This window comes from Pseudopodoces humilis, chromosome 7, assembly GCF_049639895.1.
Source record: "Pseudopodoces humilis isolate 2021_Gansu_Grassland_sample_001 chromosome 7, ASM4963989v1, whole genome shotgun sequence".
Lineage (NCBI taxonomy): Eukaryota > Metazoa > Chordata > Aves > Passeriformes > Paridae > Pseudopodoces > Pseudopodoces humilis.
Window position 1 is genome coordinate 26,731,953 of NC_142206.1, and position 27,384 is coordinate 26,759,336.

General features: G+C 41.6%; 1 protein-coding gene across 2 annotated transcripts; it reads left to right on the forward strand.

Annotated features, from left to right (window-relative positions):
* CAPN3 (calpain 3) lies at positions 1–27,186 on the forward strand. 2 transcript variants are annotated; one of them, XM_014251922.2, is made up of 24 exons: positions 1–602; positions 6,329–6,398; positions 6,863–6,981; positions 7,591–7,724; positions 8,178–8,346; positions 8,919–9,059; positions 11,463–11,546; positions 11,920–12,005; positions 12,682–12,759; positions 13,227–13,387; positions 13,942–14,111; positions 14,733–14,744; positions 15,895–16,103; positions 16,624–16,660; positions 17,670–17,684; positions 18,804–18,905; positions 20,249–20,326; positions 21,017–21,074; positions 21,660–21,724; positions 22,760–22,828; positions 23,375–23,453; positions 24,948–25,064; positions 25,535–25,593; positions 26,197–27,186. In XM_014251922.2, the coding sequence occupies exons 1-24, from the start codon at positions 312–314 to the stop codon at positions 26,221–26,223; spliced, it is 2,430 nt and encodes an 809-aa protein (XP_014107397.2). In that variant the 5' UTR covers positions 1–311; the 3' UTR covers positions 26,224–27,186. The 2 variants fall into 2 exon arrangements, with proteins under 2 accessions (XP_014107397.2, XP_087913591.1); XM_088057465.1 differs by lacking the exon at positions 17,670–17,684.
* Positions 27,187–27,384: the final 198 nt, after the last annotated feature.

Sequence of the window (27,384 nt, forward strand, 5' to 3'; positions counted from 1 at the left end):
AAGCTTGTCCCTTCTGGACGCTCACACGCACAGGACAGCACACACACACGCTGTGGATACAACTCAGATACGGGACAGAGCCAACTAATCTTCTTGTCCCACATCAAGGAACAAATTGCAATTTCTGATGACAAAATACTGTCCTTTAAGAGGATGCGAAACCACATGGAATTTTCTGGCTTGCAAATTTGACTAGAAGGCTTTCAACAGACAGAAAAGACGGTTTGCACAGCAACTTCCTCTTCTCTGAAATTTCCTTCCAGTTTGCAGGATCCTGCTGTCTTTCAGCATTTGCTGTAAGCCTGATTCCCATGCCTACTGCCATAAATGCAGCGGTGGCTCAGCAAACAGCTGCTGGGTCAGTCCCCAGTGCCACCATTGGCACTACGGAGGGAGCAGGAGGGGGCACAGGGGGGATTTATTCTGCCATTATTAGTCGCAATCAGCCCATTATCAGCGTCAAGGAGAAGACCTATGAAGAGCTTCACAAGAAGTGCCTGGAGAAAAATGTTCTCTATGAAGATCCCGATTTCCCACCAAATGAGTCGTCACTTTTCTACAGCCAGAAAAGCCCCGTCAAGTTTGAATGGAAAAGACCACGTGTAAGTAACATGTTTGCTGATTGCCTTTTTCTGTCAATTGAAATATACACCCCGAGCTTACATTTTTGCAGAAATTGTGTGCTGGAGAGGCAGGTGGAATAAACTGGAAATACGTTTCCTTAGAGCTCTCCTGGAAGATAACGATCCAGGGCTGCGAAAGGTTAGGGAATGTGTATATAATGACTAAAATAAAATAAAACGTAATGAAACAACAACAACAAAAGAGATTGAATTAAATACTTAGAAAGAGATATGAGGAATTTAATTTTCTTCTTGCATGGTTTGCCTGGGATTGTCTGGTCTGAAAGTACTAAAGAAAAACTCCCCCCATTCTGAAACAAGTTACTGGATTTGCTGAGGCTTCATTTCTTTAACACTACCCTGTTTCACTTACACCTTTATTTGGGTATTCTGCCATTTTTCTCATGTGTGAAAATGAAAAGATGGTTTATGGTCTGAAACATGCTTTTAATCAGTTGTGGGATTGCTTATCCCACTTACCATAAACATGGGTATTCTAATCGCTATGAAGACCCATTTTGGCTAGTAATCCCATTCATTCCCCTATTTTATGGGAATTCATCAGGCAGCCTACCTTTTCTTTTTCATCTTTTTTTCTCAGTCTCTCTCACTGGCAAAGGACTAATAGCTCAGTTCCCAGTTGATTCTCCTTCCTACTTCAGGAGGAGTTACACTTTTTCCCTGTCATATCTGCTGGGCAGCTGCTCCCCTGCCCGTAGAGCAGTGCCTTGGCCCCTGCTGTGGGGGTGTTGTTCTGAGGAGCCTCCACAGATCCTTCTCTCTGGCAGTTTTTGGCCACCTCTTTTATATTTGCCATACTTCCCCTGCGCCCAAACCTGTGTTTCGGTGGCAAAGTCAATGGTAATAGATAAGACTGACCACAGGAGTGTAACTGAATAGCAAAAGAACATGAGCTCTTGTGGGTGGTTCTTACAGATGTGGAGGAAGGCCACGTGCTTCTGTCACAATAACAGCTTGAGCAATGTGGAGGGATCAAAATGAGTCCCCCATCTGTTGTGCCCTGTGCACTTGTGCCCTGTCATTCCTTCATCATCCCCATGGCTGCATCAGCCTCTGGAAAAGTGTGTGAATAACTTAAATGCAGCCCCAAGTCAGTCATGTAAAGGGATGGGATTTCCCCTCTTTTTTCAGAGGGAATCAATTTAGCAGTACAGTGCATGAGTGTCAGCACCCTGCAGCAGACAGACTGCAAATGGCACATTAGAAAGCATCAAAACAAAAGAAATGCACAATATAACCTCAGACTTGTCTTATATAACTGTGCAGGCACAAATCAAGCCTTTCTTATTGGAAAAGTTCAGACCAGGATCTTAATTCCAAAGACTTTTCTTTAAGTCAGTCATAAATATGTAAGTTTGAACTTATTATTCATGTAGCAGCCACAGGCTGGGGACCTGTGAGACTTAAAATACAACGTAAATTTCAAACCCAAAGCTATCTCTTCTTTTTTTTGACACAAGCCAAGATTTTATAAAATCAAATTAATATGAAGAAGTAATACTGGGCTAAAGAATATTTTGCTAACAGGTTAAAGCAATCATTGAAGCACCACATAAACTCAATTGCACAGGCTGTGTTTTGTAATAGTCTGTAAAGATACAGACAACTTCTGTTCTTGTTAAATTGCAATGGCTTTTTTTTACCCCCCAAAGAAATAAACTAGCTTATAAAATATAAAGTGGTAATTTTAATTTCTTTGGAATTCAGGTCAGTAATTGAAAAAAAAACTTGATAATTTACTCTAAAAGAAAAAAAAACAAAAACCCTCAGATTTCAGAAGTCCTGAGAGAATATCCTAATGCTGACCAGTCTAGATCTTTCCTTGTGGCATTTTATGTGCCACATACCTCCAGATACAGCATATAAACAAGTGATCAATGTGCTCTATCATCCCACTTAAAACAGAGGGCTGGGAAATTCCCAACTCTTTGGCATCCTGAGTCACCTTAGTCATGTCACCCCATCAATTTGTATTGAAGCCCCTCCACCCAGAGGTCAGGTCCTCCCCTGCCACCTCCCTAAAAGCTTGTCCTCTCCTGCTGCGAGGTAGAGAATGCATGAGGACTGGCCTTGTCCCTTACCCACAGAAGGACAGGTGCCGTGCAGGGCAGCTGGCAGCCCTGGCAGGGGGGCAGCAGAAAGGCCCTTGTAATTCTACCCAGCTGGTGACTGCCATGCCACGACATGAATGCACAGAGGAGACCTCCTAATACTCAATTCGGACAAAAGCCAAGTGAGAGCTCTGAAAGTTTCCCTGAGTAAAGACTGCAGGATCCATCCCTCCAGTGTTTCTGTTCAGAGTATGCACAACCATGGTTTGGATACATAGAGGGAAAATTAAGTCTCCCTCAGTTAATGCAAAATATTAAATTAACCACTCACCCACAGAAGGTAAAATAAGCCCAAAGAGCAGTTTACACCTGCAAAAGGTCATATCCAGTTCATTGACTGGCTGTGCCTCTCACAACTATGCTGCCTGTGGGAATTTCTCACAGCTGAGAGCAAGGATGAGGCCACTGATCTTTGAGAGCTGAGAAAAAGTCTGTTTTAACGTAACAGGGAATATTAAGAGGTCCTGCTGCAGTCCTGTTTGGATCTAATGACACCAGTGTCATTATTCATAGGCAGTATTCATAGGCAGGCTCTACTGTAACATTGTGCTTTCAAATTCATCACTGTCATTCTCCTTCCTCGCAGCCAAGTCACAGCACTACCCACCAAATTCAATGACTTCCCTATGGTGATCCTCTCCATAGCCAGAAAATCACCAGAAGAAGCTCTCTTTTAATAATGAATACATATAAAATCAAGTCAACAAACTATTGGATTTTGCTTGGAATGAAAATTAATCAGTCAGATCATCTACTGTGCACACGTGAAGCTATTGGAGTTTAGTAATCACAAAATGTGGGCCTGTGCAGGTCATGCCTCAAAGCAGAGATGGCAGTTAGTGCCACCAAGATAGAACTTTCAGATGAAGATTATCCAGCTCAGAATCTCTAAAACCAGCTTGGTGTCTGACACTGAGCTGTGGCTTGAAGTGTGCAGCACAGCTATTTAAAAGCATGGTCTAGACCACAAGAGACCAAGGGACAATGAGGCTACAAATCGTCTTAGGTGGAAAAAGATCCTTCCTCTCTTCGATAGGATCCATTTAGGGGATTTACTTTGAATGCCATAGTTTATTAACAGCAGTTTTTAAAGGAATGAATGCCTGCAGCAGTATAAGCTGACTGGAAGATTTCTTCCTGATACAGAAGAAAAGCTAATGAAAATATAACAAAGGTCAAATGCCATTTTTAGTTGCATGCTGCCGTTGCATTTTCCAGTGCTCCCTTCCAACTGACTCATAAGTAATCTCTTCCCAGAAAGCAGCATGCACCACCACTAGGTTTTTTCCTGGGACTCTTTGTTTTACCTGCTGTAACTGACTCTTTGTAATGAAATTGCAGTCCGAACTGGATCAACCCAGTGCAACACAAAGATCCTTTGGATAGTTCCAAGGCAGTCTGAGAGACTCAGATCAGAGGAGGCTCTTTTAAAAGATGGATCATTGCCTCAATGAAGTGCAGCCTTTTGGGATTCTCGGTGATAACTTGACCGAGGAGATGAAGAGCAATCCCTTGCTCAGCCAGGAAGACTGGAAGGACACCTGCATCTTGGACACCAGTTCATCTCACTCTGCTGACTGAGTACTTCAGCCTTGGAAGATCTTGATACCTTTCTCTGCAACTTCAGCTGTAGTCAGCAGAACTAGCACAGCCGGAGATGAACTAGGGAAATAGAAATTAAAATAATATCCACAGTGTGCAATACACAGCTGGTCCCCATAAAGAAATGCAAGGAAAACATTTCTGTCATAGCTAAACCAGGCCATACGACAATTGCATGATTCTCTCCCTTGCATGCCTTTACCAAGCATCCTACAAAACAAATGACCCCAAGATGCAATAAATGGCTCTGAGTAACACATTGTTGTACATTTAATATTTGGAAACACCTAGGTGGCACCTGACTACTTTCAACTAAAACATAGCATGCTGGATTTCAAAGCTAGTTACAATAAGAGCAAAATCGATCCAAAATACAATAATAGAGTTGGAAAAAACACAAACCAAAAACCTGGCATCTCAGACTAGTGACTGTGCTAGACTGTGCTAGCAGAGCACCACAGCAATGTGAGGAAGAATATTTTAAACAAAGCAAGTGAGTGGAGAAAAGCATGAAGGCATCTCAAACATCTGCTTTGACAGAACAGGACCCAAACAGCTGACCAAGGCCCAAAATAACAGGATAATCCCTACATTCCTTCCCTCGAGGAAAAGAAAGTGCCTGCAGGGGTTGGTGGTAGGGATGGTGGCAGAAGTTGGTCTCTCTGTCTGGCTATATAACTAATCCAAATACTTACATCAAAACAACTCCTCTGACAACTGTAAAGGAGAAAAAAGTGGGTTTGAACCAAGTGAAACTATTAGACCTGAAACATGAGTCTGGGAAAGTCCAGAGCTACCCTGATGATATGAGTAAAAAGCTTTAGACTATAGAGGTAGCATCAGCTGCCCATGGGTACTGCCACACAAGCAATTGTCAGTTGTCTGTTCTGTCCCCTTCCCACTCTAGTCCCAATATCTTTCAACAGATTGGGCTCTTGGACTATACTTTGTCTTCTTCCCAATTTGCAGCTGCTCAGGACAGTGCTCCTCAGGTTGCAATATCTTTCTTTCCTTACCCTCACAAGAGACGCATCCGGAACTTGTGTCTTCTTATTCCTCTCCATACCAAGTATTTGAGTATGACAGATGGGATAAAGCAGGCACATTTTTTACTCTGTAGGACAGGTTATAGGCACTACTTTCCCTGGTTTTCCTCTACACTACAGTCTTTATCCATTATAGAAAAGGGTTATGTAAGCCTGATATTGTCCCACCTCACTTGCTGCATTTTGCCTTTCGTCCCTGCAGAAATGTCTTAATTGTTTATGCCTGTACAGCATCTTGTACCCATTCTGTTCTAGTACAAATACTGACAAACCCAATACATTGTGCAATGTGCAAGACAAAAGACCTGTCCTCAGAGACAGAGGTGGTATCTGTACACATTTTTGAATGCAGCATTGTCAATTAAGTACTGCCACATGAGGAAAATAATAAAATCTCTTAACCAGCAACTGATTATTTCTGGTAATTAAACATCTGATCCTTTAATTTTAAGAATGAGTAATGGTGGGGTTCATTACCAATGAAATGCATTCTTCAACCCTTTTAATGCCCCAGCATATGTAAGGTGGACATAAGATAATTTTAAAATAATTTAGCCTGGTCCCCTGATGGTTTTTTCATCTGCTTGCTCTCCTCTTGCCTTCAATGTTTTGTTTTTTTCATTACTGTGCGGAAAAAATGTTTTCCCCAATTCTTCTCATTTCAATGTGTTTTCACATTCCAATACAGAGGGAGCACCCCAGGCTCAATATTGAGCTATTGATACCCTGTAGATACATGGGGAAAACTCTGGAACATCCAGATTCCAAAACATTTTCATAGTGAAGCTCTACAGATGAAAACTGGGAGAGAGGTTTTGATACCACAAGCTATCCTATAGGAAAATGTTCTAAAACTGCCTTTACTTCTGTGCTAAACAGGCATCATGATGCATGCTATTCCTGGTCATCCATTTCTGTCTTGCAGGAAATCTGTGAAAATCCACGGTTTATTATTGGTGGAGCCAACAGAACAGATATCTGCCAAGGAGAACTAGGTATGAAATTCTTACTTCTACTCTGCACTTTAAAAAATCTGCATCATAGTTTAGCTCCCAGTTTTCTTTTGTTTCCAAGGTGGTATCTGAAATCCTCTGTCTCAGTGATTCCTTTGCTCTGTAGCAAATTGTTGAGATCTGTTCAGTAGCAATCTAGGCAAGAACTTTTAGTGAAAGATTCACATGGCACAGGGAATTCTTAATGCAGGTTACAGTGCTCATCAGATTTTAGGCTTTTTCTAAAGTACAGGGAATATCATCTGTTTATCCTATTTGTACACCCAGCCATGAACAATGCCCATGAGCATTTCTAGAGCACAAATAGATAAAGTGCTAAAGTACTGCAGAACGCATGGAGACTCATGCTCTACTGAGAGCCAACACGTCACTTTGCAATATCTCAGGTTTTCCTTTTGATTCTAGTTGCTCTCTCCATTTTATCAGCTGCTCCTGCTCATTTACAGGTAACTGCTGGTTTCTGGCTGCCATTGCTTGCCTGACACTGAATAAAAAACTACTCTGTAGAGTCATACCTCATGACCAGTCCTTCATCCAAAACTATGCTGGTATCTTTCACTTCCAGGTGAGTCACTCCGTCTAGTGGTAAGCATTTACTCAAGGCTCAGCTCTTGGCACGCTCTTCCCTCTTTTCTCCACCCTTTGGAAGCCTGAGTGACAGCAGGGAGGAAAAGGGATTGAATTGCCTCACCACAAACTCATCCACCAGGGCAGTCACAGAAGGAACAGCCAATAAAAGCAATTAGGGAGCACTAACCCACCAAGGAAGCATTTGCAGATTGTGGTGTCCTGGGTGTGAGGAATAACAACAGGTGCCTGGTCCTGCCTCACTGCTCAGATACAGCACTACAGCCAGCACAGACACGCGGGACTTGGCAAGAGCAGCTATTTTTAGGCCTACAAATAGCTGGTCTGTTATAACAAATTATCAAAGAACTTCATATTTGGAAAAGATTGACTGCTTTCACATTTCCTTTGGTTCTCTTAAAGAACCTTTTTGCCCAAGCGCATTCAGTACAGCTGCCTTCCTCACAGTAGCCGTCAGTTTTGGCCACATTTCAAAGCAGTTGATTTCCACATTTCTCCTCTCTCACCCTGACTTTTCAGCCAGGTTTCCCCACTCCCTGCACCAAGTCAATCCAGTTTTGTTTTTTTCCTGTTTGCATTTGAGCAGTTCTGGCGCTATGGAGACTGGGTGGATGTTGTCATCGATGACTGCTTACCCACCTACAACAACCAGCTGGTCTTCACCAAGTCCTCCCAGCGCAACGAGTTCTGGAGCGCCCTCCTGGAAAAGGCCTATGCAAAGTAAAGCGAACCACAGGCTGTGCCGGGCTTCCCAGCAGGGCTCTGCCTGGGACGGTGCTTAAACCACTGCATACAGCTTTTAGAAGCATACAGAGAATATACCTGAATATGCCAATGCTTTTTCCCATGCCTTGGAGCTGGGGATGGGTTAAAGTGTATTTTCTAGGAAGTTTTGCTACTCATTCAGAAGTCCACTGTCCTAGTTTAGGGCAAATTAGGAAGGAAAACTCCAAGGACACCCACCTTTGATTTTCAGCATATCTTTCTTTTTTTTCTATGTGCACAGGTGGCATTTTTTAGAACTTTTAACTTGTGAGTTAGCAGACAGATGGTTTGAGGGTTTTTAGTATGTGTGTTCACATAGCTGTAATTATACACATACAAGATGGATATAAATATATAGGTAGCTATCTATACCTGTGTCAAAGAATCTTTTTCTTTTCTCTTTTCAAGACTCCATGGGTCATATGAAGCTTTGAAGGGAGGCAACACCACCGAAGCCATGGAGGACTTCACCGGAGGAGTCACAGAGTTCTACGAGATAAAGGATGCCCCTAAAGATATCTATAAAATCATGAAACATGCCATTGAAAGAGGCTCCCTCATGGCCAGTTCCATTGATGTGAGTCCATATGAACTTTGCAGATAAGAAATGGCAGAGGAGAGGGACCTCTCCATTCTTACCCAAATATGTACCACCTTTGTAACTGCTTGGTTTAGGCCACACACAAAACACCCATTTCTAGGAGATGGAGTAATCCCCCCTAGAGACCAGCCATTACTCACCAACAGGGAGTACCAAAAAGGAAATAAACAGAAGCAGAACACAGAGGTGGAAAGAACAGGTGCAATCAGCAAAACCAGCACCCCTTCCCCCTCAAGACCCTAACCTAGTGAAATGAGGTTAGTATGAGGATGCTGCAATTCTGTTAAGACACAAATCTTCATGTCAAAGATGTTAAGTGTGTACATTAACATTATTGTCAACATGGCTTCAGACTGTCTTCACTTATTGTGGTAAATTTAAAAGTAAAAAAATTAATACTTTATGGATTACCATATTTCAATAAAGGTGGAAGAACAAGCACTGCTATTGACCACTGTAGATAAGTATGGACGTAATGAGGGAAAAGAAAAGTAATCTAGGCTAATTTTTACCATGCCATGATACTCTTCTCCCATTCTCTGTGCCAGGATGACCTAGGCTTTTCCTATGGATCAGCTCCTGGAAGCAACATTGGAGAACTGATTGCTCGCATGGTGAAGAATCAAGAAAATGCACAGATGACTCAGTCCACTGTAGACTACCAGGGGATGGAGGAGAGGCCAGCCTGGGTATGACTCCTAAGCAGTTGACTTCAAAATGCTTTTATTTAAAAAAACTTAGAGAAACATATCACCTATGCTTTTAAATCCTTATTTGGTTTCACAGAATAACTCTAATGAAATGTTCTTATGGATGCTGTTTTACATGTGTGTTAAAAGACTTGAGTGCTTTCCAACACAGTGACTGATGCTAGAGGGCTTCACTGATACTGAGGCTTTAAAGGGCTGCTGGCTTGTGACACAGGCTTATTATTTGCAGAACAAGAAATTTAGTGGGAATTAGTGGATTTTATCAAGTCTCTTGCTTGAATAGGGTGGAGAGAAGGAAAAAATTAAAATACTAGAATAGAACAAGATCCTTGAGTGTGCATGGAATGTCAAAGAAGGAAAAAGCAAGCTCTGCCTAGCTCTCGGTCCAGGCAAAAAAGCTCTTTGTGAACTTATTTTGAGACAGTGCTCTACCCCTTAATGGAGGAGAGTCTGCTCTAGGGATGCTCCTTTTTGATTACTGCCAACAAAGTTCTCATTAAAAATGCCTAGCAAGGAAAAGGAAAAACACGTGGAGTTATATGTGTGATGAAATACAAAGTAACTCCAGCATATCCACCTCAGTATCTAGCAAAATATAGAGAGGGATGTTAAAACCCTGTAAGAAAAAATCCCATACTGGACAACTTAGAAGCTTCCAAATCTGTAGAGGGAGACTTTGCTACCTTCCCTGTGTCAGGCAGTTGTCATACCTTGCCCTTTAGGGAGCTGCATTTCCATGACAATAAAATTATATCTCTTCTTTTACAGGGGTGTGGGGAAGGGTGGGAAAAAACAAACAAACAAACAAAACAACAACAAAAACAAAAACAAAACCAAAAAACAAAGAAAAATCCTCCACAATTACATCACTCAAAACTTTTGGTTGTGCAAATTTTCTTCTGCATTTGCAGCTGAAATAGCTGATTTTTTTTTCCTCTTCTGACAACCAATTTAGTTCTTTCTAAAAGACTGAAATGGTGTCATTCTTTGGGAAAGACCAGTATGACTACCTTTTTTTTGCAAGCATAGCTGCCCAAACCACCCATGTTTGGGGGGAGAATTTCCTCTTCAGTGACTGTCTACTAGAAGATTTCAAAACTCTTTCTATACTTGTTGCCCCAGCAGCTGTTGGTTATTGCACATTCCTCAACCATCACCAGGAAAACAATCAGGACTTCTGATAGAAAGAGGCACTTTGATGAAATGCTTCCAAAACGGCACTTTGAGATGTAGTCCAGGGTACCAGGAGTTAATGTTCTTAAACAGAAAGAAGAGAAAGGGGTTCTGTCAAGTAATGATGGCAACAACGAGAAGAAATGAACAAAAAAGGAAATAGGTGTGAGGTTATAGTATGAAAAGAGAATCAAGGGAAATGAAACCAAATAGGTGCTGAAGTGAAATAATGGAAAACAGTTGCAACATCCAGGAAATATTTGGATGAGACCCTCCCTGTGCAAGCTGAGAACATTTCTGTGTGACTTTACTAATTCTCCCCCAGGATCCAGCCCTGCCTTTTTCATGCCATCAGATGTGTCAAGAGGTGGCAGAGTTACTGAGAGGACCTTACAGGCATCTCTCGGTAACAGACACAAAGAAGGAGGGGAATTTTTGCTCATGGTCCACGTGCACATGGCAGGGTCTGCCCCTCTCACTGATACTGGAGATCCCCGTACAAGTACAGCAGGCTGTGTGCATCTGCCATCTTGCTCCCAATTCCAGATCTCACAGATAAACCAGTAAAAATCCATCAGACACACTAAAAGCTGATGACTAAGACAACAAATGTATTTACACCTGAACGACCCAGTTACGCCCTTTCTGAAAGTTAGATGCAATAAAAGAGTGTCAGTTAGCAGGAACAGTGTATTAAATGGGTGTTTAAATGTCATTGTGATAAGATAGCTGCCATGTGGAAAGATGAAAGTATTCTAGGTGTTGATTTGCTCTGATGTTTAACCAGTTCATAATAACCTGCAATAACCTTACTGAGCTATACAGGAACATACTATCCTAGAAAAGGCTGAATAGTCCTTCTAATACAAAAAGCGAATTATTTGATTAAGCATGCTATATCCCCCTATGTTCCAAGTGCAAAAAGCCATAGCCTTCAAAAAAGCGAAAAAGACACCAGAAAATGTCCTTTTCAATGGATATTAGCAACTTTTTCCATTTTTAGTTCATGATTCACTCCTTCCTAAACCATCAAGATGAATTCTGCTTAGCTTGACCACCTTGACAAACACAAAGAGGAGAAGAAGCCAAACAATCCAGTCACCTGAATGGTGGCACCCTCTCTCGGAAAGCCCTGGCTGGCAACACCTGTCCTGGAGCAGGCAGCTGAGTTTTGCACGAGTCCCACGGGTTTTTCTCTCTGTCTAACAGACCATAGTGCCAATGCAGTACGAGACACGGATGTCCTGCGGGCTCGTCAAAGGCCATGCCTACTCCGTGACGGCCGTGGAAGAGGTACGTGCACTGCTCCCCTCCAGCTGTGCACAGCTGCAGCCACCACTGGCCTGGCCCCATGCTCAGCAGCCAAGCCATGAGAGGCATGAAACAAATTATGAGCTAAGGAAACAAAATTATATTCAAATAAGTAAAAATCTTGTGGACAAAGAAAGCTATCCAAGTTTTGGCTTTCTGGGAAAATGCCCACTTGGGCAAAGGTGGCCATAGGCAGCCACCTCCTGGTCTTACAGCCTTCCCACAGTCACCCCAAGAAGATCAGGCTGGGATATGGCCCAGAAAAGCACCATCACTGAAGGGTGTGGTGACAGGCAGAACATTTCCTTTTGAACCTACCCTCTGTCTATTCTTGTTGCTTTCTTTTTTCAATTAGACAGTATTTAAAGGGGAGAAAATACGTCTGGTAAGGCTGAGAAACCCCTGGGGCCAGGTGGAATGGAATGGAGCCTGGAGTGACAAGTGAGTAAAACAGTTTTGTGTGATTTGAAAAAGAAGTTGCAGCTTTATTTGCCTTTATGCGGTTTGTGCATAACACTAATATTCAGTGATGAGGCATCTGAATTGTATTTGTTGTCATTTTGAAGTCGATTGAGTGCTTAGCTGAAGACGTAAGAAAGAAAAGAGAACCTAATAAGATATTAAGAGGGACTTTAATAATGGAAATGAAGAGAGAGCCCAGTTTAATGACACATTAAATCTGGTTTTACTGCTTATTAAATTCAGCAGTGTCTGTTTTCAAAACAAGATGTGATAGCAGAAAAATCTTATAAGTTACAAAACTAAATGTAGCAAGATGTCAGGGTTTTCCTTCAAGGAATTTCAATTGGTACGCCAGCAATGATAATCTACAAACACCTTTTTCTTCAAACTAAGTAAAATTAACACAGTTCAGCAGATGTTTGAGACCTGCTAAGAGGAATTCTAAGGGGAAGGCAGAGAGAAGTAGGACAATTGCTTCTTTTGTTTGGGCAGAAGAGGATAGCATTGAGAACAAGTAGTTGCAAGGCTTACAAAGGAAAAAATATGTGGAGGTAGCAAAATGACTCTTGATTTTTCACTCTATGTGGCTAACGTTTAGAAACTTTGATGAAAAGTGTATGGCAAATCCTAAGCTAACTTGTTTACTCCTTTGAAGGTCAGAGGAGTGGGACTCTGTTAATGAAGCAGAGAAAATCCGCCTGCAGCACAAGGTCGTGGAAGATGGGGAGTTCTGGTGAGAGCATCAGTCAAAAACCAGTGCTTCTCTAGGAAATATGCAATCATAGCAAAAATGAATGACATTGCACTACTACAAATCTGCTAAAACCATTGCAGGGACCTCTGCTCCCCTTCATATTCCCAACAAGCCCTGCTCTGTGATCCTCTCATTTTTCCACCAGGGATTATTCAGTGCCATCAGCACAGTCTTTCTAATTATGTGACACTTCCACAAGCTCTCCATCACCTTTCCTTCATACCATCCTCTCAGCTCAGTTTCCCTGTACCTTTTTTGGAGCTGTACCTGTGGTAACTGACCAACCAGCAGACCAAAAGCATTTGGAAAACATGGCACTCCCAACTGCAAACTTGTCCCAGTACTGACAGTGCTGTTGGTCACCATCCTCCACCTCCCCAGGGTCTTTCAGTCAACTGCCGACCATGTAAATCCATTTGAGTTCAATTTCCTCTCAATTCCTCCAGGATATCATTTCAAGATTTCATGAGGCACTTCACAAAGCTTGAGATTTGTAACCTCACACCTGATACTCTGGAAGTGGATAAATTCCAGACCTGGACTGTGTCAGTCAATGAAGGACGCTGGGTGAGAGGCTGCTCAGCTGGAGGTTGCCGCAATTATCCAGGTGAGGAAAGGATCCTGAGAGATACGACCTCTTTGATGGGGACTAGGGTAGATCCCAAAGGCTAGGTCATACCACAGCCTGGTTAGTGCTCAGCCATAAGAAAAGCCTTGCTTCCTCAGTGGACAAGACATGCGACTGGTAGCTGGAAATCTTCTGTCACAATGCTGTAACAGAATATTGTAAGCCCAAAAGGCAGCCCTGGCAAAGATAAATCATTGTTCAAGTACTTCACAGTGCCCCAAGTAGAAGGGAAAAATTTCACCCTTAACTGTTAGATTTCACTTGGGAAATTCACTTTTTTGGATTAGCGATAGGTTTAGGGACTTTAGAAGATTATCAGATGACAGTTCTCCATATATCCTCATTTGCTATGCAGTTGTTAGACCTAGGGAACAGCCATAATATGTAATAAAACCCACATAAGTCTTAGCCCAATTTTAACCTTTCCCTCAGGAGCCATAGGCAGGGAACTTAAAAGTTCTCTTTGATCATGAACATCATTAGAACACTGAAGCTTTACATGTTTTCTTTGGCTTTCTGGTGGGATTTCTCAGATACATTTTGGACCAATCCCCAGTATCGCTTGAAGCTCCTGGAGGAAGATGATGATCCTGAGGATGAAGAGGTTATCTGCAGCTTCCTTGTTGCATTGATGCAGAAAAACAGGAGGAAAGAGCGCAAGCTGGGAGCCAACCTGTACACCATTGGCTTTGCCATCTATGAGGTAACAGCTCTAGATTTTGGTCTTTGCACTGTCGTCACAAATCCTGACACTATGCATTTACCACTGAATCATTCAGACTGATTACATCAATTGCAATTTTTGCTTCACAAGGAAATTGGAAAATCTAGAAGAGAGGAAGGGAATTCAAGTCTTTCTAACCGCTTGTACCATAGTAATGTCAGGGTTTACCCATCTATTAAGTAAGACGCTTTTTAGGTTTTTATAGTGACCTAATGACAGATTTTAGCATACTCTTTCCTATATATTCTTCAATCTCCCTTTTGTCCTTTCTGAAACTAGGCATTTCATTGGCAGAAGAGTGTGAAAAAGGAGAAAGACACCCAAGACTCATAAGTAGCAATTAACCTCTGTCCCTGTTATTGACTTGATGAAAAAGTCAATTTACTCAGTCCCTTGCATAAACGTATTTGGTTCAGATTTTAGCTGATTTCATGTAGATGCCAAGAAACCTAGAAAGGAAGAGGAAAAGTGCTTATCTGGCTATGGGTATTTTAATTATTGTGTCCCCAGAACTGTAGGTGAATGCCCTTATGTATGACCTATAAACATGTAGACTCCCCCTGCAGCTCTGACTGTTTCTTCTCTCTGTTTCTCCCTAAGGTGCCCAAAGAGGTATGCGCAGAATGAAGCCAGATTGACATCTTGGTGCATACTCACAGCTAGTGTTACTGTAGTGCCTGTCAGCAAGTCAGCAGGAGACTGCCCAGTCAAGGTTGTTTTCAGGGATGTAACAGCAGTAGAACTGCTAACCTTTTTGCTTGGAGTGTTTATTAGTAACATTTTGTGAGTAATTTTTTAGTTCTTTCTCACTTGCATCCCATTTTCACTTGGACCATCTCCTCAGTGCTTCTTTTGTCTTCTCTGGTGGCCTGGCCATCACTTGCACAATTGGTCAGAGATGCAGAAGCAGTGCCTGTGAGGGCTTAGCCTCTGCACTCCATGCAGAACCACCCTAAACTGCTTGCATTTCCTCCTAAAAATAATACAAATGGCCTACATTCTGCAGTCACTGAGTTTTCTCTGTAGTCTTAGAATTTGTTTAGAAAATTAATGGTATTTTCAGACACTGAAGAAAGCTTATAAAAAATACACAGATTACATTTTTTCTGAGCCTGACAGCAGCTGAATCATTGGTATCACAAGTTTTGCTAACAAGCTCACCTGAAGTTTGTTACCTGGAAAGCATGAGGATGACAGTCTGAATGTTGTCTTTGCTAGCTATCTTACAGATGGTTATTTCTGAAAAAATCAGCCTGCAAGTGTTCTTAGTCCACAATTCTTGGCTTTATTTTCATATTTGAACTAATGCAATGTTTGATCATCACATTGTTAGATTCAGAACTCATGTTTTGTCTAGGCAAGAACACATTTCCATTGAAAGCACCTTCACTTTACCACTCTGCATGCAGGAGTTTGCTTACACCATTCCTTGCCATACACCCTCCAAGGAAAGTGTCTGAGCTTTGGTTACATACAACCCAGCATGTAGCAAAAGGGTCAGATAGATACAAGTGCCTCAGCAGAAGTCAGCCACACAATCTACAGGTGGGCCCTGGAACAGCCCTCAGAAGCCAAATAGACTCAGTCAGTAGCAACTTAAAGGTGACAGAGTCTGTACCTGCCACCAGCTACCACCACCCCTCAGGTTGCTGAGCTGCTGCTTCCTGTGTTTTCTGTCCCAGCCATGCACTGCCTGCATGGCAACCCACCTGGGCAATGGGAAAGACATCCTTGAAGACAAATTGGCTCATTTGTTCTGCAGATGCATGGTACCAAGCACCACTTGCAGAAGGATTTTTTCCTCTACAATGCTTCCAAAGCTAGAAGTAAGACTTACATAAACATGCGAGAAATCTCTGAGCGCTTCCGGTTACCTCCCAGTGAGTACGTCATCATCCCATCGACATATGACCCCCACCAGGAGGGAGAATTCATCCTCAGGGTCTTCTCAGAGAAAAGAAGTCTTTCAGAGTAAGTTGCAGAGCCATTTATCTGGCCATAGAGGTGGAGTGACCTCACTAGAATGCTAAAGTCATGTTACCAGTTTGCTACACCCTGCTTTTTATTTTCCTAACCTCATTAGAAACTCCAAGCTGCAAACCCACAAGCTTACTTTATAGACTTTATAGACTAACAAGAAACTACTTTGAATTGTCTTTGGAGAAGCTTACTGCTTGCAGGATATCCTTTGCAAACAAACCATTAGCCATTTACTAAGGCCAAAGAACTTCTGTTTTACTTCCAGTTCACGGTTATCGAGGCTCTTTACAGGCGTAAGCCAGGAGGCAGCCGTCCTGGATATGGTACTTGGGATGTTCAGCTCAAAATGGGAAAAGGCTACTCCTTGAGCCTGCAGCCGTAATGCTGGAAGCCAGCCCACACCACTGGCTGCTTGGAAAGTTTGAGTAGCTGCTTAAAAAACACCTAAAAAACCAAACAACTTTGGGAACAGTCACTTTCCTGATTTATTTATTTTCTGCTTTCCACTTAGGGAGGTTGAAAACACGATTGAGGCAGAGCGTCCTTTGGTAAGTACTGTCCTGGTCCTCTTTTGTGTATAGGGGCAGAGAGAAGAGGAACATGATACCTAGGGAAACCGACAGCAGGAAATAATTTGCAGCTACAAATGACAGCACCTTTATCACAAATTCTCATCTTTTTTCTCATCAAGATAGTTCTGTTGACACTTGCTTTATATACACTACTTTCTGAACTTGACTGAGACCAAAATACTATTGCAGATTTGAAATCTTGTCCTGGCATAAAGAAGCTGGATGCTAAGCATTGCCTTTGTCTCCTTCCATGGAGATTATCCGTTTACCAAGGGAAGCCTAGATCTGTGCCCTGAGATACTTTCTTTGTGAAATTGGGATCATATCTAATAAAGAAAAAACTACCTTATTTTGTAGTCCCTTCTTTCTGAAAAGGGATCCTAATAGCACTCTGATTCAAAATAGCATCCATGACAAGTTCTAATTCTTCACCGTGGAGTTTTACACATCTTTATTATTTGCTATTAGAGCTAACAGTACAATTAATCTTGAAAAAAATCAGAGGAAATGCTGTTGCACAGAACTGAGCTCCATCAAACCTTGCTCAGAAATGCTCCCTTTTTGTTTGCTGTCATAGGGAAAAATAACTGTCCAGACATGAGGGAATTAAATTGTCACTTCATATATCATTAATCTGTCAGCACAGAAACTCAATCTCCACTGCACTGGCAGGTTGGGAAAAAGAAAATAAATACTCAGAAATAAAGAGATTTTGTTCAAGCAGACCAAGCCCCAGATGAGACGAGACACAGTTTTGCTATGGTTTCTGCAAATGTGTTTCTTTCAGTGTGCCATTTCTTGGTGGCTGCATGTTCCCTCATTTCTAGTGATTTGAAAGCTGTATAAATATAGCAAATGGGAAAATTTGTATGAGTATAGGAACTGGAAAAATAAACATGAGAAAGGGAAAAATAAAAAAATAAAAGTTTGCCATCAGCTCTGCATAATCTGATCAAGCACTTTTTAATTTTTTCTCTTCACACAGAAGAAAAAGGGCAAGGTAGGTACCTGTGCAATGTGCTTAGTGCCAGCAAGGCAAAGAAGCATGTGCAATGCATGAGCAAGGGCAGAGTTCCTTGGTATTACAATTATCTCTGTGTCTGGAAACTGACCTAGTTAATGAAGGGTGCTGGATACGAGGCCATTTGCATGCAGCAAGGATTTTGTCTTCCTACATTAGATTCTAAGGAAATGGCATTAGCATCATATACCCCTCTCACTCAAAGGGGTGGTGAAAGGGTAACAAATGATTCAGCTTTATCAGCTCAGTCCTCTGGGTTGCTCAAACTGTCCTTCCTTCCTGCCCCCTTCACAGGCAACCTGACACCCCTTGCTAGTGAAAAGCACCCCCTTCTCCAGACATGTGCCCTCACACTTGCTTTTCATTGCCTAGCGTAGCAGCCACTCCCTTTTCCTGAAGTTTCTGCTCACCAAAGTCCAGGATTCTATTTTTGATTTGACACAACACATTTTGGACCTTGAAAACGTAATCAGATATTTTAATCCCAAGACAGGCTGATTGCAATTAATACTCTAGAGTAATACATTCACATCATGTAGCAGTTTTTAACTTGTTTTAAATGCACCAAACCAGAACAATTGCACATGGCTGCTTCCAGCTGAGTGCTTCAAGAATCAATATAGAGAAAGAACATATGCTTGACATAACTAACAAGCTCCTACACAAATAACTCCTTTTCTGTGTACAATTCACATTTGGTTTGTTTTCAGTGCTACTGCCCTTCATTGAGGGGCAAGCTCATCAGTTTAAGTGATGAGAATCTAGGAGGCCTATTTTGCTTAAAAACAGGGGGGAAACCCCATAAAAAACCAACTAAAGCACCAGAACAAAACCACACAAAGAAACCCAAAATGAAACAAAACAAAAAAAAATCTTTTGCAGCTTTTTTTAGCATGAGAAGAGCAGCAACAGCAGAAAATTTTCCACTTTTATTTTTATTCTTTATTTTCTTTCATTCCAAGAAATCGCTTCTCTCGTCATACTTTCAAGAGCCTGAGTTATTGCTGCATGCACTTTCCATGGAATGCTTGTAAGCAAATTTTCCAGTATTTCTTGTGTAATTTCCATTTCTCTTTTGCTCTTTTCTTCTTCTTCTAGCCTATCATCTTTGTTTCTGACAGAGCGAACAGCAATAAGGAGCTGACAGCAGATGAAAATGCTGGCAAAGATGGTGAAAAAACCAAAGCAGATGATAAAAAGGTCCCTGCAGCAAGTGGCAGAGGGGGAAATAAGGCTTGGTCTGGTTAGCATGAAAGAGTGGCTGAGGAGAGCACAGGAGTAGGGCAAAGAGGTGTCCTGAGATACTAAACAGCTTTTCATCACATCTTAACATGACTTGCTTCTGGTTTATGTGGATCTAATGAGCATGAGCACAGAGAGACTGTCGCTTCAGGTATTTATCAGCTCTGCAGGGGGATTTAGTTGCTTGAAGACATCTCCTGGTTGCTCTCTCATACAAGAATCCCATTTGTGAGAGATTCCTTCCCCACCTTCAACTCACTCCCGCTCGGCCCCCTGAGGCAGTACCTCTTAAAGAGGGCACATGCACAAACCACAACCGAGGGGCTGCAGAAGCTCCTGGCAATGAGCACAGCCTCTCCTGTTACAAACTACACACCTCTACCCTAGTCCCTTTTGGCTAGAGGATAAAGGATGGGCAAACCCAGGAGCACCCCCCTCATTTCTCTCGCTACCAGAGAGGAAGAAAACAGAGCAGCAAATTCAGAGTTTCTGCCTGCAGGAGGGTGAGACTCAATGTCTCTAACAGCCAGGTCCCCACATCCAGGCTTGTGGCATCTGGAGGCATGGCTGGAGCATCTGCTTAAAGGGAAGGTGCTGCTCTCCTGCATGGCTGCTAGAGCATGCAGGTAGTGAAGTGAGAACCAATCTAAACTTGCCTCTGCATTTAGACAAAGGAAAAGAAGAACTAAGCCAAGAAATTCACTTTGTTACCGATAACTTTAATTTCGCTTTTCAGTATCAGTTTCAGAGTTCAGGGTTGCATTTTCCATGTGACTAGAAAAGCTTCATGTTCCTTGTTTTCCACTGTCTCATATGCTGTTTGTCTTCAGCAAGGGGCTGCCCACATCCTAAAGAGTGCTCACATGGTCAATTATAGCCTACAGGGCAGCTGGGAGGCAAATACTGTGTCCCTGCCCATGGCAAGGAGGCTTGAACAAGATTATGTTTAAGGTCCCTTTCAACCAAAACCATTCTTTGATTCTCATGTATGTTTCTTGTGCTCCAAACTTCTCTTTTGCAATATTTTGAAACAAAAAATTAGAAGATAACTGCCAGTGGAAGTAATTATTTAAGCTCCTTCAAATAGGAAAGAGAACAATGAGATGAAGTTAAACACTTGGCAGTTTTAAGGAACACAACTAACAAAAACATGGGGAAAGGAGTGGGAGGATAACCCATTCCTCCAAGTGCCTCCAGATTCACTAAGATAATCTCTCACACAAGGGCAAGTGAGCCATCCAGGCCCTTTCTCTTCCTCGCAGGGCTCAGAATGTATCTCTTCTTTGCTTGTCTCTTTTCAGCGTTCTTCAGCAAAAGCTCATGAGGAGAGTGAGGAGCAAAAACAGTTCAGGAATATTTTCCGACAGATCGCAGGGGATGTGAGTATGCAATCAATCCCTGTCTCTGCTCTCAAAGCAGCCTGGCCACAACAGCTCCTAAATCAACTACTCCATTGATTCAGAACACTGAATATTAAAGTTTCCCTTGAATTTCCTCCCATCAAATTTTCTTTGTGATTTTGAGATAAGCAAAATCAAATAAAAACCCCATTAAGGACACAGCTATCATTATACGCATGTATAAGCTATTCCCACCATGTCTGAGGGAGTCTTATTTAAATTCATCCTTTTTCTTCTATCTCTCCTACAAGATGCTGTTTTGCACAACAAGTATAAGCAAGTTAGAAATGCAGTGCCCTCTGGTATATGCTTACCAAGAAGAGTTAAAGATAAAAATCTAAAGATTAAAGAACTGCATAAATCAAGTGGCTGCAAATGTGGCACAGGAATTTTCTGATTTTGCTATTTGACTTACACACTGGCTTGAAATTACCAGTCATTCTTCTAGTTTAAGAGCACTGTATGGTAGCTTCAGGTCTACCTTGTACTGCAGTCTCAAGACAGAGCTGGTCTAACATTCACATGAAGTAGAATGCCGTCTGGTTTGAAACATGTATATGCCTTACTGAAAAGAGACCAATGACTTCATACTTTTAGCATATCCATCCATAAAACTGTTTTTCATAAAGAATGCTGTAACCAATGATATTCTCACCACATTTCCATTAGGACATGGAGATCAATGCTGAGGAACTTAGGAATGTTCTCAATAATGTCGTAAAAAAACGTGAGTTTGAGCATGTTTTTACTAACCCTGGAGAAAGAAATCTGTGACAGAGCATAACTCCCCACCCCAAGCTGCACTCTAAAAATTATTAATGTTTCCAAACTCAGAAATTTCACAGTTACATTTCCATGGACATTGCATCTGAGACTTTAACAAGCTGAACTTTTCACAGAGATGGTCTCTACAGGTTGTTAGCACTGATAATCTAGAAATGAGCAGGTGTTCATTGGAACTACCACATGGGACAATAATGCAATTTTCTGCAAATGCTCTTTAAAAAATTTTCTAGTGGATAGTCAGACCTTTCTCCCTGTTTAGCAAACTTTAACCTACAGACCCTGCTTGCTTAGTAACCCAGAGTTAGTTTAGAGTTTTCCAGAGGTTTTTTTTGTATATAACAAGTCAAGAAAAGTAATATCTAATTCACAAACAATAACATTACCAAGAGTCTTTTCAGATTTCCCTACCACTTCTTACTGGATGAAGGAAGTAGGTTTGGCTTTTACTTTGATTAGAGTTACAACTGAGAGGAAAATCACTTGCTGATTTGAATGATTTGTATTCACCTGGGATCATTTATTTCAGATAAGGACCTAAGGTCAGAAGGGTTTGAATTGGAGTCCTGCCGCAGCATGATTGCCTTAATGGATGTATCCTTTTCTGGTGTAAAGGGAGTGCTTGAAACCACTTGAGTTCACTATTTTTCACCACCACACACACACACAACTTAGTAAGCCAGCAAAACAAAACAGCAAGTTGTAGTCAGATAAAAAAGCACTCCTGGTTTGGCACATCTTAATTCCAGTCATGTCAACATTAGCATAATTGGCAGAGAAATATATCCCCAAAAAGAAAGCTACAGAATAAATCAGTCAGTATGACATTCTTCTTTAGATATCAGAGACTGGCCACATTATGTACTAAAGCATGATTTTTTGATTTTTATATTTAAAACAAACTCAACATAATTATAGTTCTTGCCAATAAACTTACTATATTTATCTCTTTAAGTTTATAATTTATCACATATTCTACTGTATGCTCAGCTTGCAATGCAGGCAGAATTTGTCTGGAACAAGCGCAATAAAAAAGACTGTAAGATGCCACATAGTTTCCTCTGCCACAACCACCCTCAGTTTTGCAGTTTGACATAACACAATTTTGAGAGAATTTAAGTGCATTCAAACATAACCAGAACAAAAATGTAACTACAACCCACAGCCATAATGGTTGGAGCCTAAACACATGTTTGAAAATAGCTTTAGTCAACATTTTGCTTATTTCTCAATTCATTTTAAGCAAGGCAGAAAGAGCTTCCCTCCAGAGTAAAGCTCAGTTGTCTTAAAAAGCACTGGGTGAGCTTCACATTTGGAGGTATTTCAGAAGAGCCCAATAAAACATCCTACTCAGGCACTTTTAGAATAGTTCCAGAGGCAAAGCTGTATCCTGTACTTGAAGTTTGTTTATATGCAATGTATAAGTAGTACTTCACACTCCTGAAGCATTATGCTATGCACAATAACCAAAATGTTTATGAATATTTTACTGCACAGCTGAGTCCACTCTTAATGCTGAGGAGATTCCAAACCCAGTTTCATATTCATCCCTTCACCAGTAGTTACAGACTTAAGTAATTTTATCCTAAAAATATTGTGTGTTTTTTTACCTGAATATTTGCATCACAGACAGATGGCTCAGGGAAGATAAACTTTGATGAATTTCGACATCTCTGGGACAAGATTAAAAGCTGGCAGGTATTGCTCTTCTTCACAGCTTCTGCAGTGCAAATGTTCTACAGGAAAACCAGAATGCTCCACATGCACTCCACCAAAAAGAAAGGCTAAAAAATAATTAGGAATTACCTTTGAAAATGGAAAGTAACGTCCCTCCTCATCCTACTTCACAGCCAAGCAAATAGCCTGAATCTCTCACGTACAGCCTCCCCCATGTGAATAGCACAGAGACATACAAATTGAAGGAGGAGAATGATGGGAACTAGAATCAGGCCTCAATAATAATTAGGGCAATGAAGAGGGAGGATTACCAGAATAAATTCAAGTCAAACAAGGAGAGTCTCAAGGGGAGAGCTTTTTTGCTTCCCAGAGATTGGATCTAAATTACTTTACTTTGCAACTGAGAGAAACTCTGTGCTAACAACCCAGACTGCTCAGCAGTGGCAATATAAGGCATGTGGCAAAGCCTCCAGGCACCAGAGGCACACATCCCATATCCACTCAGCGGGTGCATTCAAGAGAAATACAAGTTTTTATTACAGTTGCTGTGTTTCTTTCTTTTTCCAGAAAATTTTCAAGCATTATGACACGGATCATTCAGGAACCATTAACAGCTACGAGATGCGCAATGCAGTCAATGATGCAGGTACTTTCCCCAGTGCAGTGTCCAGCAGCTGAAGAAATCTTGTTTTGTTTTGGTGCATCACAGGGTGAGATCACTGAACACGCAGCTGTGCCTTTTAAGGACAGATCCTATAGAAATTATAAAACATTTTTTCCCCCACTGACAGAGTTTCTCAAATATCCAAATGGCAAGCCTTGTATGTCTTTCCAGACAAATAGATCTCTTCAGCTCTTCTTTAATGCAATGAGTGATCTTTTGCTGTCATAATGATGTCCTACTCAGGGTCCCACTATTCAGGGAGACCAGGGAGTGCTGAAGACGTTTGCTCTCCTTTAAGCAGTGGATTCTAGACATTTGTGTGAGTAACAAACAAGAGCAGTGGAAAACCTTCAACCTGAATGTACAAGCACCAAAACCAGGATGGAGCATGTCCATGTCCAAGTTTGCATCACAGGCAATTGTGTGGACATTCCTTGAGTCATGTTAATGTTTCTCAGTAGTACTGAGACACTGTGGGTTCATCTAGCTGCATAATGAGAAGAAAGTATTTTTGCAAAATTTGCAGTTAATGAAATTAATTCTGAAAAGAGAGTCTTTGGACTTCTCTTACTTGTTTAAGACACACCAGAGTGCTTCTTCCCCTGGGGAGCAGTCCTCCCCCCACAGATATCTTTACCAGGTCTGTAAGGGAGCGAGATGTCTTTGATCAGAAAATCTGTAGTATTACTATAAACCTTGATGGGATTATTTCAGTGACACTTGCTTCCAGTAGTATTTTGGCACATCAAGGAACAGAAACAAATGGCTATCTTGTGCTTCACAAAACCTCAGTGATTCTGTAATCTTTTGCTAAAGACAAAACAACACCTGGATTTTGACTCCTGCTGAACTATGGGTAATTTTTATTTTCTGGGTTTCTGTTCTCACTGTAAAGAGAGAAAATATTTAAATAAATCCTGCCCTGACTTTAGAGCCAAGAATATTTCAGAGTCTTACAGCATGTAAGCTGTGCATGACCTTGCATTTAGCCAACAAACTGTGACGGACCCTTTCAAGGCAGAGGCACAGGCTGCAGCATTCAGTGCCAAAGTTTGGCTCCACCACACCAAGGAGTTGCTTCTTTGTCTATTTTTTGACCACCATTTAACTGTGTTTTTATAGCAACTTCCTCCTTCATTTCTGTCCCCCAGTTTTAGCTGATTTGCCCTCAGCAGGCCCAGCTGAGCCATCAGGCCCTCTGGGGCTGCAGCTCTCCTCTTCATGCTTACAGCCTGAGGTAACTTACGTGCTAAGGGCCCTCCCAAATCACACCTTCAAAATATTGCTCCTGGCTTAGGAAGGCAGCTGGACACAGTGAAGCTCCTTAGAGCTTGACTTCATTTTGTTTAGCACTTTCAGCAGGACCTTCCAGCCTGAGCCTGGGCCAGGCCAGGGGAGCGCCCGTGCCAAACCCCTCATGGAGCAGCGCTTTCCCCTCCCGAGGCCCAGCTGTGCCCCGTTTTTGCTTCTCTGCAGGGTTTCGGCTGAACAACCAGCTCTACGACATCATCACCATGCGCTACGCCGACAAGAACATGAACATCGACTTCAACAGCTTCATCTGCTGCTTTGTGCGCCTGGACGCCATGTTCCGTGAGTGGCTGCCCCGGTGTGGCGGCACTGCCTCCCCTCCTGCCCCCAAACACAGCCATGCAGCCAGGGAGCGGCTTGGGCTGAAAAGGACTTTAAGGATGATCTGGTCCCAACCCCTCTGCTGTGGGCAGGGACACCTTGCACTGGACCAGATTGCTCAGAGCCCCGTCATACTCACAACGAAGTTTGTTCGCAGCACTACTGCCTGTGTAGGCTATTAATTACTAAAGATATGTGCTTAGGGAATCTAAGATGACAAGTTGTCTCATACAAAGGTGAAAGAACCCACTGTGTTTCTCCTTGAATTAACTAAGGAAAAATGAAGCAGAAATACTTGCTGACCCCTCAAGTAAAGACCTGCACAAGTTGGCATTTCACAAGGGGAGCACCATTTGATTTCCTGTCTGGGAATCATCTTTACTTATACAGTAACCTAATCTACTCCTTGTATTTTTGTTTCCTTACTTTAGGGGCATTCCACGCCTTTGACAAAGATGGAGATGGCATCATTAAGCTGAATGTCCTAGAGGTATACTGCTTTATGAGAGTATGTCTAACACAATGTCACAATATTAAATTTTAATTTTATTAATCATCGTACATGTTTTCAAGGCAGAACTCTATGAATAGAGTTCATCTAAAATTGCCACCCAATTGGTTAAGAAACCCCAAAACCTCCTAAAATTTTGCTACGGATTTTACACAGAAAACATCCATGATCTGCCAGCAACAGCTGTTCTGTAAGACTCCAGCTGGTGCTGGAGGATACCTTAATATCATCCTAAAAGTCCATTAAAAAACTTTTGAGGTTTTTTTTATGAGGCTATTAAAATTAAACAAAGTGATATGGTATTAAATGATAATGGGGTTTAGTATAGTTCTTTACCTTCTAAAAATCTTATTAAGAAAAATTAGAAAGTTTCAACTTCAAAGCATGCCCTTTGTTAGGGAAACCATTAAAAACACCCTTCACTTTTTGCAAGGGAAGGAGAAGTAAGAGCAAGAGACTCAAGAAAATTCCCCACTGCCATGCTGACAGCATGCAGCTGCCCTCCAGCTAGAGATGATGGTGTCTTCATACAATTGGTGACAGGACACCAACAACTCTTCCACCCTTTAACTCTTCTTTCAGTGGCTGCAGCTCACGCTGTACGCGTAACACCAGAGCCAGTGGCCACCTCCAACAAGAGCACGCTGAAGACTTCCAAGGAGCTCATACCATTCATCCCAACAGCAAACAGAAGCACTTCCTAATTATGTCATTCACTCCCCAAGATGAACAGCACATGGGAAGAAGCCCTTGGAAAAAGAGACAACCATACTCTAGTGGACAGGACAGTGCATGTATACTGTAACAAATTCTATAGCATCCTGACATTTTTCCTTTGGGCAACAAGGATTAATTTATTGATGACTGAATTAAGCTTTCTCCGCGTGGTGAAGACATGGAGAATACATAATTGTTCTGCTTGTGCTGACAACTGGAAAGGTCTTCCCTCAAGTCAGGTGAAACTGGGACTTTAACTGTGAAAGTCAGAGGTGTTTACTGCCACTGTGTAATTGGTCATTAATTTTTTGTCCTGGTCTTGGTATTACCCTTTCATCTCCTTGTAATGTTTACTGAATATTTCACATGAAATTGGGTTAATTACATTAATATTATGCAACCCAATGCTGCAGTTAGATTTGTCTGTGCAGGTTGGATCTCTGCTATGTAGAAACTGGGAGAGTAGGGCACGACAGACTGCAATACCAGAGTGCAGCTAGATATGCCTCAGCAGAAGTACCAGAACTGAGCAATTTGCTCTCATTTTTAGTACTCTTCCTAATTAAAAATGTGAACATTGTGTTTTCCATTGCAACTGCATTCCCCATAACATTGAGAAACTTATTTGCCATTCAAGGCAGAAAACCTCTTATACATACAAATTTATATATCTATACACATATATTTCCCCCCACCCAGGTCCTATTTCCCAACACTATCATGCATTTCCTTATTGCAAGAGATGACTTGTAGCAGAATCAGATACTATGTCAGCATGACCACTTTGGGAATATTATTCTAATGGGCAAGTACAATTAGTTTAATGGAACCAAAAATAAAATCAATTGGATTTTGGCCTAGGCTTTTTATTTTCATTCTGAAAGAACAGATAAAGATGAAATATTGAGCTTCCTCCATTTCTTCTTCCATTCTCCTGAATATACAGAAGCTTTTGGAGTTTATGGCAAGTGTGAAATTAGCTTAATATCTCAAATATTTGCCAGTTTATTCCTTGAATACATTAAAAAAAAAAAAGTGCACTTGAGAGGTTTC

What these genes read in the sequence shown, in the direction of transcription:
- CAPN3 (XM_014251922.2), top strand. Translation starts at nt 312, where the DNA reads ATGCCTACTGCCATAAATGCAGCGGTGGCTCAGCAAACAGCTGCTGGG. An exon ending in TCCGACAGATCGCAGGGGAT is followed by an intron (nt 20,327 to 21,016) that starts GTGAGTATGCAA and finishes CATTTCCATTAG; the next exon opens with GACATGGAGATCAATGCTGA. An exon ending in CAATAATGTCGTAAAAAAAC is followed by an intron (nt 21,075 to 21,659) that starts GTGAGTTTGAGC and finishes CATTTATTTCAG; the next exon opens with ATAAGGACCTAAGGTCAGAA.